General features: G+C 40.9%; 1 protein-coding gene across 1 annotated transcript in view; it reads right to left on the bottom strand.

Annotated features, from left to right (window-relative positions):
- Positions 1-596: 596 nt before the first annotated feature.
- Positions 597-18,927, bottom strand: part of LOC108704861 (peptidase inhibitor 16) — a 19,861-nt gene continuing 1,530 nt past the window's right edge. The window contains exons 2-7 of the mRNA XM_018241565.2: positions 16,986-17,207; positions 15,270-15,379; positions 7,706-7,794; positions 6,031-6,804; positions 4,853-5,171; positions 597-679 (exon numbers count right to left, since the gene is read on the bottom strand). Of these exons, the coding sequence (XP_018097054.2) occupies positions 4,867-5,171; positions 6,031-6,804; positions 7,706-7,794; positions 15,270-15,379; positions 16,986-17,207 (1,500 nt within the window). The 3' untranslated portion in view covers positions 597-679; positions 4,853-4,866. The remainder of the gene's footprint in view (positions 680-4,852; positions 5,172-6,030; positions 6,805-7,705; positions 7,795-15,269; positions 15,380-16,985; positions 17,208-18,927) is intronic.

The following is an 18,927-nucleotide window of genomic DNA, read 5'->3' as shown; positions in this document are numbered from 1 at the left end:
TACTGACATGGATATATTCCCCATCTACTGATGTGGACATATTCCCCATCTACTGAAGTGGACATATTCCCCATCTACTGACATGGACATATTCCCCATCTACTGACATGGACTTATACCCCATCTACTGACATGGACTTATACCCCATCTACTGACATGGACTTATACCCCATCTACTGACATGGGCTTATATCCCATCTACTGACATGGATTTATACCCCATCTATTGACATGGATATATTCCCCATAGGCATTAACTGGCATTGTTACACAGGAACTTTACTGGCATGGATAAGTACCCCACCTAGTGACACAGTTACAAAGAGAATATAATGATAATGTTTACCAATGATCAGAGCAGGAAGAGTATAAATATAATGAAATACAATCTGCTCTTAAAGTGCTGAGCTGCACTCCTGGGTTTGACTGAAGATGCTGGATCAGGAGGTATGAATTTGGGTGGCAGTATCTCTTTATGATTCTTCACATATCAGACGACAGAGGGTGCACTAGTTATCTATAGGGACACATTTTTTCAATGAAAATAAATTATTGTTTTAATAAATAAGATGAAGAAAAGATAAGCGAATGATTGTTGAGTTGATGAGAGCTATATCTTATTTCCTGGAGCAAACTGTAGGCGGATGCTCAGTTTTGGAGGAAACGTCCAAATATTTCCTGAAACAGAGAGGGGAATTGTCAACTCACTCACCAACATTCCAAACTTAACTCTCTACTAGCATTAACTGCTGGGAAATTTGGGAAATACTGGCAAATACAGCAGAGAGTTTTACTATGAGAGCAGGAAATGTTGGGTAAGTACTGGCAAATACAGCAGAGAGTATTACAGTGAGAGCAGGAAATGTTGGGTAAGTACTGGCAAATACAACAGAGAGTATTACAATGAGAGCAGGAAATGTTGGGTAAGTACTGGCAAATACAACAGAGAGTATTACAGTGAGAGTAGGAAATGTTAGGTATAGTACTGGCAAATACAGCAGAGAGTATTACAATGAGAGCAGGAAATGTTGGGAAATACTGGCAAATACAGCAGAGAGTATTACAGTGAGAGCAGGAAATGTTGGGAAATACTGGCAAATACAGCAGAGAGTATTACAGTGAGAGCAGGAAATGTTGGGAAATACTGGCAAATACAACAGAGAGTATTACAGTGAGAGCAGGAAATGTTGGGAAATACTGGCAAATACAGCAGAGAATATTACAATGAGAGCAGGAAATGTTGGGTAAGTACTGGCAAATACAGCAGAGAATATTACAATGAGAGCAGGAAATGTTGGGTAAGTACTGGCAAATACAGCAGAGAATATTACAATGAGAGCAGGAAATGTTGGGTAAGTACTGGCAAATACAGCAGAGAATATTACAATGAGAGCAGGAAATGTTGGGAAATACTGGCAAATACAGCAGAGAGTTTTACTATGAGAGCAGGAAATGTTGGGTAAGTACTGGCAAATACAGCAGAGAGTATTACAATGAGAGCAGGAAATGTTGGGAAATACTGGCAAATACAGCAGAGAATATTACAATGAGAGCAGGAAATGTTGGGTAAGTACTGGCAAATACAGCAGAGAGTATTACAATGAGAGCAGGAAATGTTGGGAAATACTGGCAAATACAGCAGAGAGTTTTACTATGAGAGCAGGAAATGTTGGGTAAGTACTGGCAAATACAGCAGAGAGTATTACAATGAGAGCAGGAAATGTTGGGTAAGTACTGGCAAATACAGCAGAGAATATTACAATGAGAGCAGGAAATGTTGGGTAAGTACTGGCAAATACAGCAGAGAGTATTACAATGAGAGCAGGAAATGTTGGGAAATACTGGCAAATACAGCAGAGAGTATTACAATGAGAGCAGGAAATGTTGGGTAAGTACTGGCAAATACAGCAGAGAGTATTACAATGAGAGCAGGAAATGTTGGGAAATACTGGCAAATACAGCAGAGAATATTACAATGAGAGCAGGAAATGTTGGGTAAGTACTGGCAAATACAGCAGAGAGTATTACTATGAGAGCAGGAAATGTTGGGTAAGTACTGGCAAATACAGCAGAGAGTATTACAATGAGAGCAGGAAATGTTGGGTAAGTACTGGCAAATACAGCAGAGAGTATTACTATGAGAGCAGGAAATGTTGGGTAAGTACTGGCAAATACAGCAGAGAGTATTACAATGAGAGCAGGAAATGTTGGGAAATACTGGCAAATACAGCAGAGAGTTTTACTATGAGAGCAGGAAATGTTGGGTAAGTACTGGCAAATACAGCAGAGAGTATTACAATGAGAGCAGGAAATGTTGGGAAATACTGGCAAATACAGCAGAGAATATTACAATGAGAGCAGGAAATGTTGGGTAAGTACTGGCAAATACAGCAGAGAGTATTACAGTGAGAGCAGGAATGTTGGGAATACTGGCAAATACAGCAGAGAATATTACAATGAGAGCAGAAATGTTGGGTAAGTACTGGCAAATACAGCGAGAATATTACAGTGAGAGCAGGAAATGTTGGGTAAGTATGGCAAATACAGCAGAGAGTTTTACTATGAGAGCAGGAAATGTTGGAAATACTGCAAATAAACAGAGAGTATTACAATGAGAGCAGGAAATGTGGGTAATACTGGCAAACAGCAGGATATTACAATGAGAGCAGAAATGTTGGGTAAGTACTGGCAAATACAGCAGAGAATATTACAATGAGAGCAGGAAATGTTGGGAAATACTGGCAAATACAACAGAGAGTATTACAATGAGAGCAGGAAATGTTGGGTAAGTATGGCAAATACAGCAGAGAATATTACATGGAGCAGAATGTTGGGTAAGTACGGAAATACAGCAGAGAATATTACAATGAGAGCAGGAAATGTTGGGAATACTGGCAAATACAGCGAGAATATTACAATGAGAGCAGGAAATGTTGGTAGTACTGGCAAATACGTAGAGAGTATTACAGTGAGAGCAGGAAATGTTGGGAAATACTGGCAAATACAGCAGAAATATTACAATGAGAGCAGGAAATGTTGGGTAAGTACTGGCAATACGCAGAGAGTTTACAATGAGGCAGGAAATGTTGGGAAATACTGGCAAATACAGCAGAGATATTACAATGAGAGCAGAATTTGGGTAATACTGGCAAATACAGCAGAGAGTATTACAATGAGAAGCAGGAAATGTTGGGAAATACTGGCAAATACAGAGAGAATATTACAATGAGAGCAGGAAATGTTGGGTAAGTATCTGGCAATACAGCAGAGAGATATTACAATGAGAGCAGGAAATGTTGGGTAAATACTGGCAAATAAAAGTAGAGAGTATTACAGTGAGAGCAGGAAATGTTGGGAAATACTGGCAAATACAGCAGAGAATATTACAATGAGAGCAGGAAATGTTGGGTAAGTACTGGCAAATACAGCAGAGAGTATTACAATGAGAGCAGGAAATGTTGGGAAATACTGGCAAATACAGCAGAGAATATTACAATGAGAGCAGGAAATGTTGGGGTAAGTACTGGCAAATACAGCAGAAAAGTATTCAAATGAGAGCAGGAAATGTTGGGGAAATACTGGCAAATACAGCAGAGAGTTTTACTATGAGAGCAGGAAATGTTGGGTAAGTACTGGGCAAATACAGCAGAGAGTATTACAATGAGAGCAGGAAATGTTGGGTAAGTACTGGCAAATACAGCAGAGAGTATTACTATGAGAGCAGGAAATGTTGGGTAAGTACTGGCAATACAGCAGGAGATATTACAATGAGAGCAGGAAATGTTGGGAAATACTGGCAAATACAGCAGAGAGTTTTACTATGAGAGCAGGAAATGTTGGGTAAGTACTGGCAAATACAGCAGAGAGTATTACAATGAGAGCAGGAAATGTTGGGAAATACTGGCAAATACAGCAGAGAATATTACAATGAGAGCAGGAAATGTTGGGTAAGTACTGGCAAATACAGCAGAGAGTATTACAATGAGAGCAGGAAATGTTGGGAAATACTGGCAAATACAGCAGAGAATATTACAATGAGAGCAGGAAATGTTGGGTAAGTACTGGCAAATACAGTAGAGAGTATTACAGTGAGAGCAGGAAATGTTGGGAAATACTGGCAAATACAGCAGAGAATATTACAATGAGAGCAGGAAATGTTGGGTAAGTACTGGCAAATACAGCAGAGAGTATTACAATGAGAGCAGGAAATGTTGGGAAATACTGGCAAATACAGCAGAGAATATTACAATGAGAGCAGGAAATGTTGGGTAAGTACTGGCAAATACAGCAGAGAGTATTACAATGAGAGCAGGAAATGTTGGGAAATACTGGCAAATACAGCAGAGAATATTACAATGAGAGCAGGAAATGTTGGGTAAGTACTGGCAAATACAGCAGAGAATATTACAATGAGAGCAGGAAATGTTGGGAAATACTGGCAAATACAGCAGAGAATATTACAATGAGAGCAGGAAATGTTGGGTAAGTACTGGCAAATACAACTGAGGTATTACAGTGAGAACAGAACATTTTGGGCAATTACTGTCAAATACAGTAGGTAGTATAACGGTAAGAGCCGGAAATCATGGGGAAGTGCTGGCAAACACAGTAGATAGTATTGCGGGAAATGGAGAAATACTGGCAAATACAGAAGGTAGTAGTACAGGAAGAGTCAGGGAAGTACTACAAATACAGCAGATAGAATTACAGGGAAAGCAGTGAAGGTCAGGGAAGTACTGGCAAATGGATAATATTCAAGTGAGAGTAGGATGGTTGGGGCATTCTCTCCATGAATTGACTTCACCCTTATATATTGCCAGTTTATTTTTGCTTAAAGGTTTATGAGCTCACCTGAACAGTGCTTTTTAGGCCTTGCCTGAGCCAATGATGTTTTCAAGACTGTCCCAATTTGACTTTTGTTTTGGTTTGTACAAGCTATACATTCCTCTCTTATAGCCTGTTGGCTTGCAGGGTCTTTTGTGGCTTGGGTTTTTTGAAGAATTTGGTATTTTCCACCATTTGTGGTCCCTGGCTCCAACAGGGCTCACATTATTTGTCATGTAAAGCGGGAAGATCACTGAAAACTTCATTGCCTGATTGACACAGGGAAATGGACAGTTGGGTCTGTGCTTCGCAGGTCTATAGACAGAACTGTCAAAGTGGGTTTTATCTGGAAATTGAAAATGATAAAAGAAAGCCAAAGTTTTATCAGTTACAAAAGATCAGTATGTCAGAAGTAAATTGTGAAATAGAGGCTTTTCCTTGATGCTTTGCTTTTTGCACATTTCTAGATGTTCTTTATTGTAGTTTTCTGTAGTGTGGGATGCGTTTGTATCATTCTGTATATAAAAATATCCCTAGTACCCAGAATGAATGTCTTCTGTGACCATATACACAAATATATACAAATGACCTATTTCTATTAAAGAATGAGAACAAAATCAGGTTTGTGTACAAAAGGATGTCATTATATCACAAACTCCATTCTGTACATTTTAACAAGCAATCTGTCTCACAAATGTATAACCTCCATGTAACAAACAAAGTTGTGTCTAACATTACTTACAGAATGAATATATAATAGTGTAACTAGCTAGTGAATGCCAAGCTAGAGTTTAATGACAAAATATGTGTATGTATGGGACAGAAAGCAAGATTTTATAGCACTGGATACATTCTATCAACAAAATGAAAACTGATAAAATATCAATTCTGTGAAGCAATACTGTCAATCAAATTACTGAACCAATAAGAACAATAACAATAATAAGAACAGCATTCCTGCTGCTTTGCCATTGTCTTATGATTCATATTCCTGTTCCTGTTTCCTTCTTCCTGTCTAAGCTGAGAGCATGAAGCAGGCCACACCTACCTGTAGGTTGCCACCTTTTGTCGAGTGTCAGACCAGGCAGGGGGTGGTTCGAGGGGTGGGACAGATGACATCAGGGGTGGGCGGAAGCATACAGAAATGACTGTATATGCTAAATATGTGCAGTATGTACAGTATATATGAATAGTTTGGCTCTTACCTGAGTTGATGGATTGGTAGAACCGTTTCTGTGCAGTTGAGGGTTTCCCCAGTCTCGAGGTAATTTTGGCTTTAGAATTTGCTTTGTATTGGTCAGTTTTGCTTTGGCCTGCTGAAGCCGATGACCGAGAGACATTATCTTTAGCCTTGGGGTTTGATTGACTCGAAGAGATCAATGTCTTTATTAGTGGTTGGAAGGGCTCATCCTTCTGTTTTTCTGTTTTCTTAACTACTGGTTGGGTAATTGCTTTATTGGCCAAAGGTTTATCTGAAGTCAAGGTTCCATGTGTTGGCTGAGGAGCTGAATGCACAGACTTTGGCAGTGTTTTCTCTGTAAGAACTTTTGCACTTGATTCTGGTATGAGAGGTAACTGGCTAAGTGCTGGTGGCTGAGCAGAGGTGGATACACCCTTTACAAAATAAGGACTTGTACCCTGTTGGGTAGAACCTGTGGAGCCAATCCTATGCAGTTGTGTTGGATCACTCTCTTGTATTTTCTGTGTTGTCCTAAAATCTTCAGATCCTTGGGTAGAGGCAACACTTATCCCAATTCCTTCTGAGATCTTCTTTGAGGTGGAGCTTTCTGTTGTTGTGAAGAAGACTTTTGTTCTGCTATTATGCATTAGCTGAGTAGGAAGAGTTGGACTTGTATATTCCATTACCTCTACTGGATTAGTTTGTGTTTTCTCCGTGTATATGCCTTCAAGGCTTGTACTGGTTGCTGTTGAGGAATCCACTACTACAGTACTGGCCTTTTCCATGTCTTTCATTTTCACTAATAAACAAAAATGTCTTGTTACACCAGAACCATATCCAAGTAAGCTGGTAGAGTGTGTTGGGCAGATGCTGATGATAAACATGCATCAGATGTAGCAGAGGCTCAGCATTATGTGGATTAGGTGGTTAGTATTTGGTTGAACATTGGTGGAGATGTTTAGAGATGATTTTGAGGAAGCATGATGCATGAGGAGAGTAAACCTTTATTTTGTACTGACCAGTAGTGAAGATAAGCAGGAACAAAAAGGGACAGTATGATGTATGAAAATGTGGTATTCAGTAAGTTCTTACTAGAAGGTAGGGATGTGGCAGAAATGTGAACATTGGATCTGTATGCTCCCCATTTACATAGTGAATAATGTACCCCCAGTTGCAGGGTCGGAACTAGGGGTAGGCAGGGTACCTGCTCTGTCGCCTACCCCATGTCTGGTCCCCTCTCTCCCCGACTGGCGCTGAGAATTTCTGCATAATTACGTTTCGTGCATACGCGCTGGTGTTTAGAGCACCACTAACTTAATGACCTGTGCTGGAGCCATGACACACTCCCACACACTTGTGTTGTCAAGATCTTGGCTAGTGAACCCCCAGACTTCTGTTCTGTTTAATGATAAGGTAACAATGCATGGGAAGTGCTAGTTTTTTTCTCCCTTTTTATACAATTTCTATAAAACTGAGAAAAGATTATATACCCAAACCTCCCTCATATTTATTCAACAAATATGACCATTAGACGTCATAGCCACTCACTGGAAATTGATTCAATGGATTTGATTTAAAAACATTAGAAAGTTCATCATTACAGGTGAATGGGCTAGCAGAGGCGGCAGCTACTTGCTCCAGGTACAAATGGGCGACCCTTTCCCTTGTGCTCTATGTGCCATTTGTTCTGCTTTACTTACGGCACAAAGAATCCAGGCAGACGTGATCAGGGGGACACTCGGAGCATCTAATGCCTTCTTTGTAGGGGCTCTCTCCTTCAAAATTCCCCCTATAAATACAAGAAAGCCACATTAGTCTCCATGTATATTGTCAGGGATTAGGTAGCAGGGATCAGCTTTGTGGGGGTAAAGCAGGCCATGGCACAATCACAACTCAGGGGAGTGTAGTCTCTTTTTGCAATTTATTTTTCAGCACATAAACAAAATGAATAGTATATAGCAGTTTTTTTTAGTCAGAACTTACCCGATTTCCACCTCTTATTGGATTATGGTGAACGTGTCCAGTGGTCCACTAACCAGCCGAGTAAATTCAAATCCAGTACATGACACAGGCTCCATGCAGTGATAATTTAAAAAGCCTTTTTGAAAAAACTTGAAAAAGGGCTGGATATAGGCCCGAAACATTGTAATATTGCAGATCTAAAGCCATGAGCTAAATAAAGGCTTTTTAAATTATCACTGCATGGAGCTGTGTCATGTACTGGATTTAAAATAAATCCAATAAAATAAAATCTTTGCCACTTAATGTGCTTCTAACTAACCCAGCTCAGTTTTCCTAACTAACCAGGAAAAGGCCTACCACCTGTCTCCCTAAAACAGAGAACATTCAGAAACCAAACAAATTCCAAAACCTTGTGTTGATTTCAAATCCTCTCAGTGAGCTCAAATAGGCAGCTTCCCTGTGTCTTTTCCAGACTAGAGCCTTCCTCACTCTGGCTTGAGCTGCCTTTTAATTATTCACTTCAGATCCCTCAGACCCAAAACACCCGGGCTGGACTAGCAGTCCTGGGACCACTCTGTTAGGAATCCTAGTGGTGACCTCACACAATATATATCTATATAGTTACATAGTTACATAGTTAAACTGGGTTGAAAAAAGACAAAGTCCATCAAGTTGAACCCCTCCAAATGAAAACCCAGCCCCATACACACACCCCTCCCTACTGTCACATAAATGATATATACCCATATCTATACTAACTATAGAGTTTAGTATCACAATAGCCTTTGTATTATGTCTGTCCAAGAAATCATCCAAGTCCCTCTTATAGTCATTAACTGAATCATCACCCGGCAGTGCATTCCCCAACCTCACTGTCCTCACTGTGATGAACCCCCTACTCTGTTCCTTTAAATGAAACTTCTTTTCCTCTAGTCTGAAGGGGAGGCCTCTGGTACGTGATTCTCTTTATGGGTAAAAAGGTCCCCTGCTATTTGTCTATAATGTCCTCTAATGTACTTGTAAGGTCTAATCATGTCCCCTCACAAGCGCCTTTTTTCCAGAGAAAACAACCCCAACCTTGTCAGTCTCCCCTCATAATTTAACTCTTCCCTCCCTCTAACCAGTTTAGTTGCACTTAGTCTCTGCACTCTCTCCAGCTCATTTATATCCCTCTTAAGGACTGGAGTCCAAAACTGCCCCCATACTCCAGATGAGGCCTCACCAGGGACCTATAAAGAGACATAATTATGTTTCATCCCTTGAGTTAATGCCCTTTTTTATGCAAGAACTTTATTTGCTTTAGTAGCCACAGAATGACACTGCCCAGAATTAGACAACTTGTTATCTACAAAGACCCCTAGATCCTTCTCATTTAAGGAAACTCCCAACACACTGCCATTTAGTGTATAACTTGCATTTATATTATTTTTGCGTGCATTTATCAACATTGAACCTCATTTTCCAGTTTGCTGCCCAGTTTTCCAGTTTAGACAAATCACTGTGCAAAGTGGCAGCATCCTGCATGGAACCTATAGTTCTGCACAATTTAGTCTCATCTGCAAAAATAGAAAGAGTATTTCAATGGCCACCTCCAGGTCATTAATAAACAAGTTGAAAAGCAAGGGACCTAGTACAGAGCCCTGCGGTACTCCACTAACAACACTGGTCCAATTAGAAAATGTTCCATTTACCACCACTCTTTGTAGTCTATCTTTTAGCCAGTTCTCTATCCAGGTACAAATACTATGTTCCAGGCCAACATTCCTTCATTTAACCAGTAACCTTCTGTGTGACACTGTATCAAATGCTTTAGCAAAGTCTAAGTAAATCACATCCACTGCCATCCCAGAATCAAGGTCTCTGCTCACCTTCTCATAAAAAGAAATTAAGTTAGTCTGACAAGATCTATTACACATAAAACCATGCTGGCACACACTCATAGTATTATGATTTGCTATGAAGTCCAGTATCTTATCCTTTATTAACCCTTCGAAAAGCTTTCCTACCACTGACTAACACTGACTAACTGGCCTATAGTTTTGAGGCTGAGAACGGGATCCTTTTTTGAATAGAGGCACCACATTAGCAATTCGCCAGTCTCTCGGCACTATGCCAGATCTCAATGAATCCTGAAAAATTAAGTGAAGAGGTTTGGCAATCACAGAGCTAAGCTCGCTAATTACCCTGGGATGAATACCATCTGGCCCTGGACCTTTGTTAATCTTAACATGTTCTAGTCTCTTTTGAATTTCCTCATGTGTGAACCATGCATCATTAGTTGTATTACTAGAATTGGGACTATTAAGAAGGAAACCTTCACTTACTGGTTCCTCATTTGTGTAGACAGATGAAAAATATGAGTTCAGAATCTGCGCTTTTATTTTGTTTTCATCAACCAGCTGACCCCCCTCTGATAGTAAGGGTCCCACCCCTTCCTGCTTCATTTTTTACTATTAACATACAGTATTTAAAAAATAATTTTGGATTCTTTTTACTGCTTGCTGCAATATCCTTTTCTAACTTGAAAGCCTTAAAAGCAGGTCTTTTCTTACCCACCTCAACACCAACACTTCTATTGAACCAAAAAGGTTTTGCTTTGCAACGACGTTCCTTGCTTACAAGGGGAATATACTGACAAGTAGATTTATTATAAAGACTTCCCATTTTTGTTCTGTGTTTAACCCTGTGAAAAGCATTTCCCACTTAATATGTTGCAGAGATGCCCTTATACTGTCACAGTTTGCACGTCTGAAATGTACTGTTTTAGTTGGTCCCTTATAGAATTGCTTCTGCAACAGAATCTCAAAGGAGACCATGTTATGATCACTATTCCCTAAATGCCCCTCACCCACACAAATGTTAGAGATGAGTTCAGTATTATTAGTTATTACAGGTACAAAAGAGAGTTATTCCTAGAAGGTTCTTGAACAAGCTGGAATAAAAAGTTGTCATTCAGCATATTTACAAACCTACTAGCTTTTTGTGTCTTAGCAACCCCATTACCCCAGTCAATGTCTGGATAATTGAAGTCACCCAGAGCAACAACTTGACCCAGCTGTGAAGCCGCTTGTATGTGCAAGAGTAGCTGGGCTTCATACTCGACACTTATACCAGGTGGTTTATAGCATACACCAATGATAATTCTCTTTGTTACCTTTTGCCCAGTCAAAATCTCTACCCAGAGGGATTCTACACCCTCACCAGTGGCAGCTATTGTTATTTCTTTAGCGCATGGCTTTAATTCAGGCTTTACATACAAACACACTCCTCCACCCGCTATTTAATCCCTCTGTCCCTCCTAAAAAGGGTGTAACCATTTAAATTCACAATCCAGTCACATGTTTCATCCCAGCAGGTCTCAGTGATACCAATTATATCATAATGTTTAGAGCAATTAATTCCAGGTCTCCCATTTTACCTGACAAACTCCGTGGATTTGCAGCATACAGCGGAGGTTACTACTTTTACTTGTGAAATTTGCATTACTTAGTGGAGAATTATATGTTAAGTTAGTATTATTCTGTTTTCCTTGTAACAGAGGGACCTCCTTAGCTGGTAAACTGTATGCCCCCCTCACTCCTCCCCCATGACCCCTTACTAATCCCACTGCCCCGTCTACCCTAGCTCCCCCATAATTCTTTATCTCACCCACCCCCCCTTGCCTAGTTTAAACACTCCTCCAACCTCTTAGCCATTCTTTCCCCTAGCACCGCGGACCCCCTTCCATTGAGGTGCAATCCGTCACAACTGTATAGGTTTTACCCCAAGGAAAAGTCAGCCCAGTGCTCTAGGAACCCAAACCCTTCCTTCCTACACCAAGACTTGAGCCACTCATTTAGCTCCCTAAACTCCCGCTGTTTTCCTAAACTTGCACGTGGCAAGGGGAAAATTTCAGAAAGATGACATTGGAAGACCTTTCCTTGATCTTAGAGCCTAGATCCCTGAAATCATTCTTTAAGGTCTTCCATCTACCATTTATTTTGTCATTAGTACCGATATGCACTAAGACAGCTGGGTCATGCCCAGCCCCACCCAATAATTTGTCTATCCGATCAACCACATGCCGAACCCTGGCACCAGGTAGACAGCAAACTGTTTGGTTGTAGCGATCCAGGCGACAAATTACCCCATCCACTTTCCTAATAATTGAGTCCCCCACAACCACAATCTGCTTAGGCCTGACTCTACTCTCCTCCCCACCACTACTAGAGAAACTGGTCTCCCGGCTGTTAGAGAGATCAGCCCCATCTAGAATTTCCAATCCAGAGTTCATACTCCCATCATCTTCACACAATCTTGTTGCGATGTATAATCTCCGGATCAGCCTCCATTTTCCTTTTTCTAACTGTCACCCAGCTAGCTGCCTCAATATCCTGCTGCTGTTCTGTTCCCCCCAAACTATGTGACCCCGCTAGGTCCTGCTCAGTGAGCAAAAGACTCCTTTCAAGATTGTCAATCGACCGCAGTGTTGCAATTTGTTGCTCTAGTGACTCTAACTCCAGCCTCCAAAGTGGCAATTTGCTCACAACCACCACAGAGGTAAGTATTGTGGATCTCTTGTTCCAAATCGACATACATATGGCAGACTGTGCACTGAGTCAGACCTTCAATCTTACTGGCACTCATTATCCCAGTTACACATCAAACCAGGAATAAAAAAATAAATGAAAAAAATTTGGGTTTAGAACAAACTTTTTTCCTAGTTTGAACCTCCTTTAGTTTGAAACTCCGGTGTTTGTAACTCCACTTACAGATCCCCCACTTAAAGAACAAACACTTAAGAGAAACTAAACACTAGAGCAAGTTCCACTGGAGTCCCAGGGCTTCTATTTATACAGTCTGTTCAGGTGCAACTGACAAACCCCACCCCCTCAACAAACTTGCTGAAGCAATAATTTATATAATTATGAGAAAAAATCCATCTTCATAGCAAATAGGGTACTTTTATTTGCTTTATTTCCACTGCACAGGAGTAATTATTTATTTGTCTGGAGGGAGATTTGGGGCCAAAGGCAATAGCAGGTTTCTCTGCTGGCCCCATAGTGTTTGCCAATAGGTTGAGCCATTACATTGTGGGAGCAATAGATTAGCATGGAGGAGGCCACTGCAGGTTCAGTGCAAGGGAGGAGTGGATACAGGGATGTTGTATCAGGAAATGACAGAAATTATACATTATTTCTGGAAAATGAGGAGTGAGCTGTTTCTGAAGCAAGTAAAGATGTCAGAGAAACAAAATACTATTGGAACAAAGGGGGAAGAAAAACTGAAAATAATCTTGGAGAAATAAAAAATTGTGTGTGTTATATGGGTCATTATTGGGCATCCGAGAGTTTAACTGGGGTTTTTAAAGTCTGTGATATTCTGAGATGGATGTGTGTGTAGTTACATAGTTAGTTAGTTACATAGTTAAATTGGGTTGAAAAAAGACAAAGTCCATCAAGTTCAACCCCTCCAAATGAAAACCCAGCATCCACACACACACCCCTCCCTACTGTCACATAAATGATATATACCCATATCTATACTAACTATAGAGTTTAGTATCACAATAGCCTTTGTATTATGTCTGTCCAAAAAATCATCCAAGCCATTCTTAAAGGCATTAACTGAATCAGCATCACAACCTCACCCGGCAGTGCATTCCACAACCTCACTGTCCTGACTGTAAAGAACCCTCTACGTTGCTTCAAATGAAAGTTCTTTTCCTCTAGTCTGAAGGGGAGGCCTCTGGTACGGTGATCCACTTTATGGGTAAAAAGGTCCCCTGCTATTTGTCTATAATGTCCTCTAATGTACTTGTAAAGTCTAATCATGTCCCCTCACAAGCACCTTTTTTCCCCCAGAGAAAACAACCCCAACCTTGTCAGTCTCCCCTCATAATTTAACTCTTCCCTCCCTCTAACCAGTTTAGTTGCACTTAGTCTCTGCACTCTCTCCAGCTCATTTATATCCCTCTTAAGGACTGGAGTCCAAAACTGCCCCCATACTCCAGATGAGGCCTCACCAGGGACCTATAAAGAGACACAATTATGTTTCATCCCTTGAGTTAATGCCCTTTTTTATACAAGAACTTTATTTGCTTTAGTAGCCACAGAATGACACTGCCCAGAATTAGACAACTTGTTATCTACAAAGACCCCTAGATCCTTCTCATTTAAGGAAACTCCCAACACACTGCCATTTAGTGTATAACTTACATTTATATTATTTTTGCCAAAGTGCATAACCTGCATTTATCAACATTGAACCTCATTTTCCAGTTTGCTGCCCAGTTTTCCAGTTTAGACAAATCACTGTGCAAAGTGGCAGCATCCTGCATGGAACCTATAGTTCTGCACAATTTAGTCTCATCTGCAAAAATAGAAACAGTACTTTCAATGCCCACCTCCAGGTCATTAATAAACAAGTTGAAAAGCAAGGGACCTAGTACAGAGCCCTGCGGTACTCCACTAACAACACTGGTCCAATTAGAAAATGTTCCATTTACCACCACTCTTTGTAGTCTATCTTTTAGCCAGTTCTCTATCCAGGTACAAATACTATGTTCCAGGCCAACATTCCTTCATTTAACCAGTAACCTTTTGTGTGGCACTGTTCTACTGTGTGTTATGTAAATGTTACCTTGAAGTTGCTGATACAGTGCAGCTGCCCCTCATAGGAACACCCATAGAATTGGCTGTGGGGAGAGGCTAGACCCTGTAGGCCAGTTAGGGCACAGCATGGCACTAAGTTGTGGAAGTAGCGATGGTAGCAAAGTCTTACTGGTAGTGCTTCTATAATCCCTACGTTTTACTCATCAATCCCCCCGATGCAAAAGATGTGCCTATGACTTCATATATACCACTCCATCTCTATCCCGACTTTTCTTCTGTACCCCAAGTTTAATTTTTATTCCTAATTGTTACATTAGATGGCCTTAAATACATTTCAGACCCAGCCAGCCTCCCATCTACTCAGCACACAGGTTCTACATGTATATACAGATATATCTACTACCTATTAGTTATTGTTCTGTGACAAGACTTGTCTTTCCTGAATACAGAATTACTTACTTGTGTTTTACTACCGTCACCCTTTCCATTAAAATTACTTGAAAATGGTATAAAAATTGCCTTATCCATTATATTGAACTATTATTCTATTTTGAATATTATCTCTAATGGCAAATTTTCGATTTGGGGTGCATAGAATGAATGAATAGTATTTAAAGAGAGGAGTGTACTGGTACCTGTAGAGGCATATACAATGGACTGGTACTCACAGGGGTACATAGGAAGGGGGAAACAGTCAATTTGGACTTACGGTGGTTCATAGTTACACACCAACAGGTACATGTTTTCGTCATCAACACCTTCAAGCTTCTCACAGAATTTCTGGCCACATCCGACCCGTTCTGTCCCAGCCCAGACCACCTACAGGCAACACAGAAAACATCTCCTGTGGTGTTAGGGTTTGTCTATAAAATGTCTGGCTATACATTCCCATTGTTTTGATGTTGTAGGAGGTGATAGGATTTAGGGGCCTCTTTTGGCTCTGTATATAACTGTTGGGCATTTAGGCATTGTGACTTGATCCACATTAACCAATTCTCCTTATTTTTTACCATATGTGTCCCAAATAACTCAACAACAGTTTAGCTCTTAGTGAGATCAGGATGGAACCCATAATGTCTCCTTCCACAAAATACTGGCATTGGGGTAAACACTGAAGCTCCACCCCTTTGTTTGTCTAGGAAATCACTCCCTTCGTTCATAGTGAAAGTCTTTTCTGTATAACAGAACCTCATATCTCCACAGTCGGCCTTGCCCACAGTCTCTCTGCTACTTGTCCTGATACTCACTGCTCCAGAACCAGAAATGTAACCAACTCCACAAGTCCGATGCCCTGGGCAATGTGCTTAAGTGTAAGATTAAAGTTAGAGTAATAGGTTAGATAGATAGGATAGAGTAGTAGGTTAGATAGAGCGGTTAGAGTAGTAGGTTAGATAGATAGGTTAGAGTAGTAGGTTAGATAGAGCAGTTAGAGTAGTAGGTTAGATAGAGCGGTTAGAGTAGTAGGTTAGATAGAGCAGATAGAGCAGTTAGAGTAGTTTCCTGGAAGATGAGTTAAAACTGCGTGTATTTTATGTAAGGTTCCATTGAACCCAGGAGAGTTCATAACACACATGGTAAAGTGTAAGGAAAAAATATTATACACACAAAGAGAATAACTTTGCCAGCAGTCAAATTTAGCCTTTGGAGTCTCAAAAATAACTTTTTGGTTTAATCATCTCTACCCGGGGCTCTGAGATGTTTTTTTGCAGTGTTTCTGCTATTCTCAGTCACTCAACTACTGTGTAACTCCATGAGCACACCATGATGGAATTGCAAGTGCATCAATTAAAATGACTGATGCCAAAATGCCTTTATATAATTAGACAGTTTTTGTGTACAAATGTAGGTCTCTGCTAGTGCTGCATACTTGGGTGCTATCTTTTGATGCCTCATCTTGGCCCGTTCTTCTTTTATCTGTTCTACAGTTTGTTTTATTTGCACTTTAGCCTTTTGGCTTACTGCTTGCTCTGAACTAAGCTTTCATGGGGATACACTTGCTTGTTGAACGGTGTTCTCATCTGGATACATCTGCTCACTGCCTGCTCTGAACTGTGTTTTCACGTGGATACACCTGCCTGTGTCTGTCATATTAGACTCTTAGGAACTCCCAGGCCGGACACTACATCATCAGTAACAGACGACATATGTTTATTCACTTCTTCATCCCTTGGGCAACACCACATGATAGCAATGTTTCTACTGACATATCAGGTGCTCTACACTTGTAGGGGTGCCCACGGGTTTGTTATTATTATAATAATACATAATAATAAAAGCAGAGTATTTTATGATGATTTCTTTAAGGCAACTGAAAATAAAATGAAGCAATGAGCTGGTGCTGTAATAGTCTGTAATTAGATATACTGTATGTTAGTTCTATGCAAGCTGGCACTATATGCATGCATTTGTTAGCAGTTTTACTCACCTGGGTATAGTGTCCACACATCTGTCCTTCCTGGCATGTTCCTGTAGTAAAGTTATAGTAGTCCCTCTCTTTGTGCCAGTCATCCAGACCTAACACCACGTCTAGTGATGACCCAGACATCACAAACAGATTTTCTCCAATAAATCCTCTGTCTTTGTTATGTTCCCAGATGCACTTCTCCGCATAGGATTTAGCCAGCTTTTCTAAAGCAGTGTCCCACGTCTGGAAGCAGAGAGGAGTGTGTAAGGTCTATGGTGAACTCAGCTGAGATCATCCCCTGACTCTCCCATTGTGTTATATGGGAATCACCAAAGCTTGTGCAAACACCAGAACAAGCACAGTCAGCTCATTACAGCCAGTGTGATTTAACAAGGATGCATCAGTCAGGTTTTCTATTGTAACCAGTAAACCCCCGATTCTCTAAAGAATCGTTAATGAAAGAATGGTAACAACAGTGAGGCAGCAAAATGCGATGGGTGCTGATTCACTCGGCATCCCCAGGCAGCAACTGGCGACGCTAATTTGTGGGGATGTAGAGTGAATCTGTGCCTATTGCTTGTTATTACCTATCTGCTATTAGAATTCTTAAATTTTGAGTTTATTGGTAGTAAAGTGTTACTGAAAAATTTCTTTATAAACAACATTTTTTGTGAAAATGTTCTCCTGTCCTTGAATGAGTTCTCCCTGGTGAGCTGTACTTAAAATCTTGACTTTAACATCAGATGAACGCTGCACTCTTGAAAATGCAACATAAAGTTGACCATGACCAAACACAGGCTCAGATAGGTAAATGCCGACTTTATCCAATGTTTGTCCTTGTGATTTGTTGATTGTCATGGCAAATGCAGCCTTAATGGGGAATTGTCGTCGTTTAAGTTTAAAAGGTAATTCCTGGTCAGAACTGGTAAGGTCAATTCTGGGAATCAAAACAGTATCACCGCTATGGGATCCTGTAAGCACTTCTGCCTTGATAACATTTTGTCTCATGCTCTTCACAACCAACCGTGTACCGTTACATAAACCTTGCTTAGTGTTAGGGTAGGGGCACACGGCGCGATTTCGCCGCGATTCTGCGCTGGGCGAGTTGTCGCTGCGTTTTTTAAGCCGAAATAGCTTTGCTAACTTTGGCGCTGGCGTCAATGCAAATCGCGGCGAAATCGCTGCGCTAATTCACACGCGGCGATTCTTTTTCTACTGTCGCCCGGAAACGCTCAGCGAGGCAACTTCGGACGACAATAGAAAACGAATCGCCGCGTGTGAATTAGCGCAGCGATTTTGCCGCGATTTGCATTGACGCCAGCGCCAAAGTTAGCAAAGCTATTTCGGCTTAAAAAACGCAGCGACAACTCGCTTAGCGCAGAATCGCGGCGAAATCGCGCCGTGTGCCCCTACCCTTAAGGTTTCTTAACAGCATGACTATTGTTCCTACTTTGAGTATAAGATTGTGTTGTGGTAATCCAGCATTGTTGATAGTGTTTAAATATTCTAATGGGAAGTTAAGTTTCTCACTTTCGTCTTCAGAATCAATACAGTCAGTACTCAGAAAGACACAGCTTTGTCCAGGAAGTAATGCAATCACTTGGTTGTTTATCATGTCAACATCAATATTTTTTGGAGATAATATAGCCCGTTTTGCTAAAAATGGCCACCCACGCAGGTACGCAACCGGTTCCCCTCCTAGAGTGACGCTAGCGCCGCCATTAGACAAACTTGCAAAGGAGTAGCAAGATGGCCGATGCTTATACAGACTTTAGTGGGCGGATGACAAACGCGCAGAGGAGTAGCAAGATGGCCGACGCTTATACAGACTTTAGTGGGCGGATTTGGCAGTGGGCGGATGACAAAGTCGCAGAGGAGTAGCAAGATGGCCGACGCTTATACAGACTTTCGTGCAGGTACGCAACCGGTTCCCCTAGTGTGACGGTGAGCGCATCTGCCTCCC

This window comes from Xenopus laevis, chromosome 1L (genome assembly GCF_017654675.1).
Source record: "Xenopus laevis strain J_2021 chromosome 1L, Xenopus_laevis_v10.1, whole genome shotgun sequence".
Classification (NCBI taxonomy): Eukaryota; Metazoa; Chordata; class Amphibia; order Anura; family Pipidae; genus Xenopus; species Xenopus laevis.
This window is presented reverse-complemented; position numbering and strand designations above follow the sequence as displayed.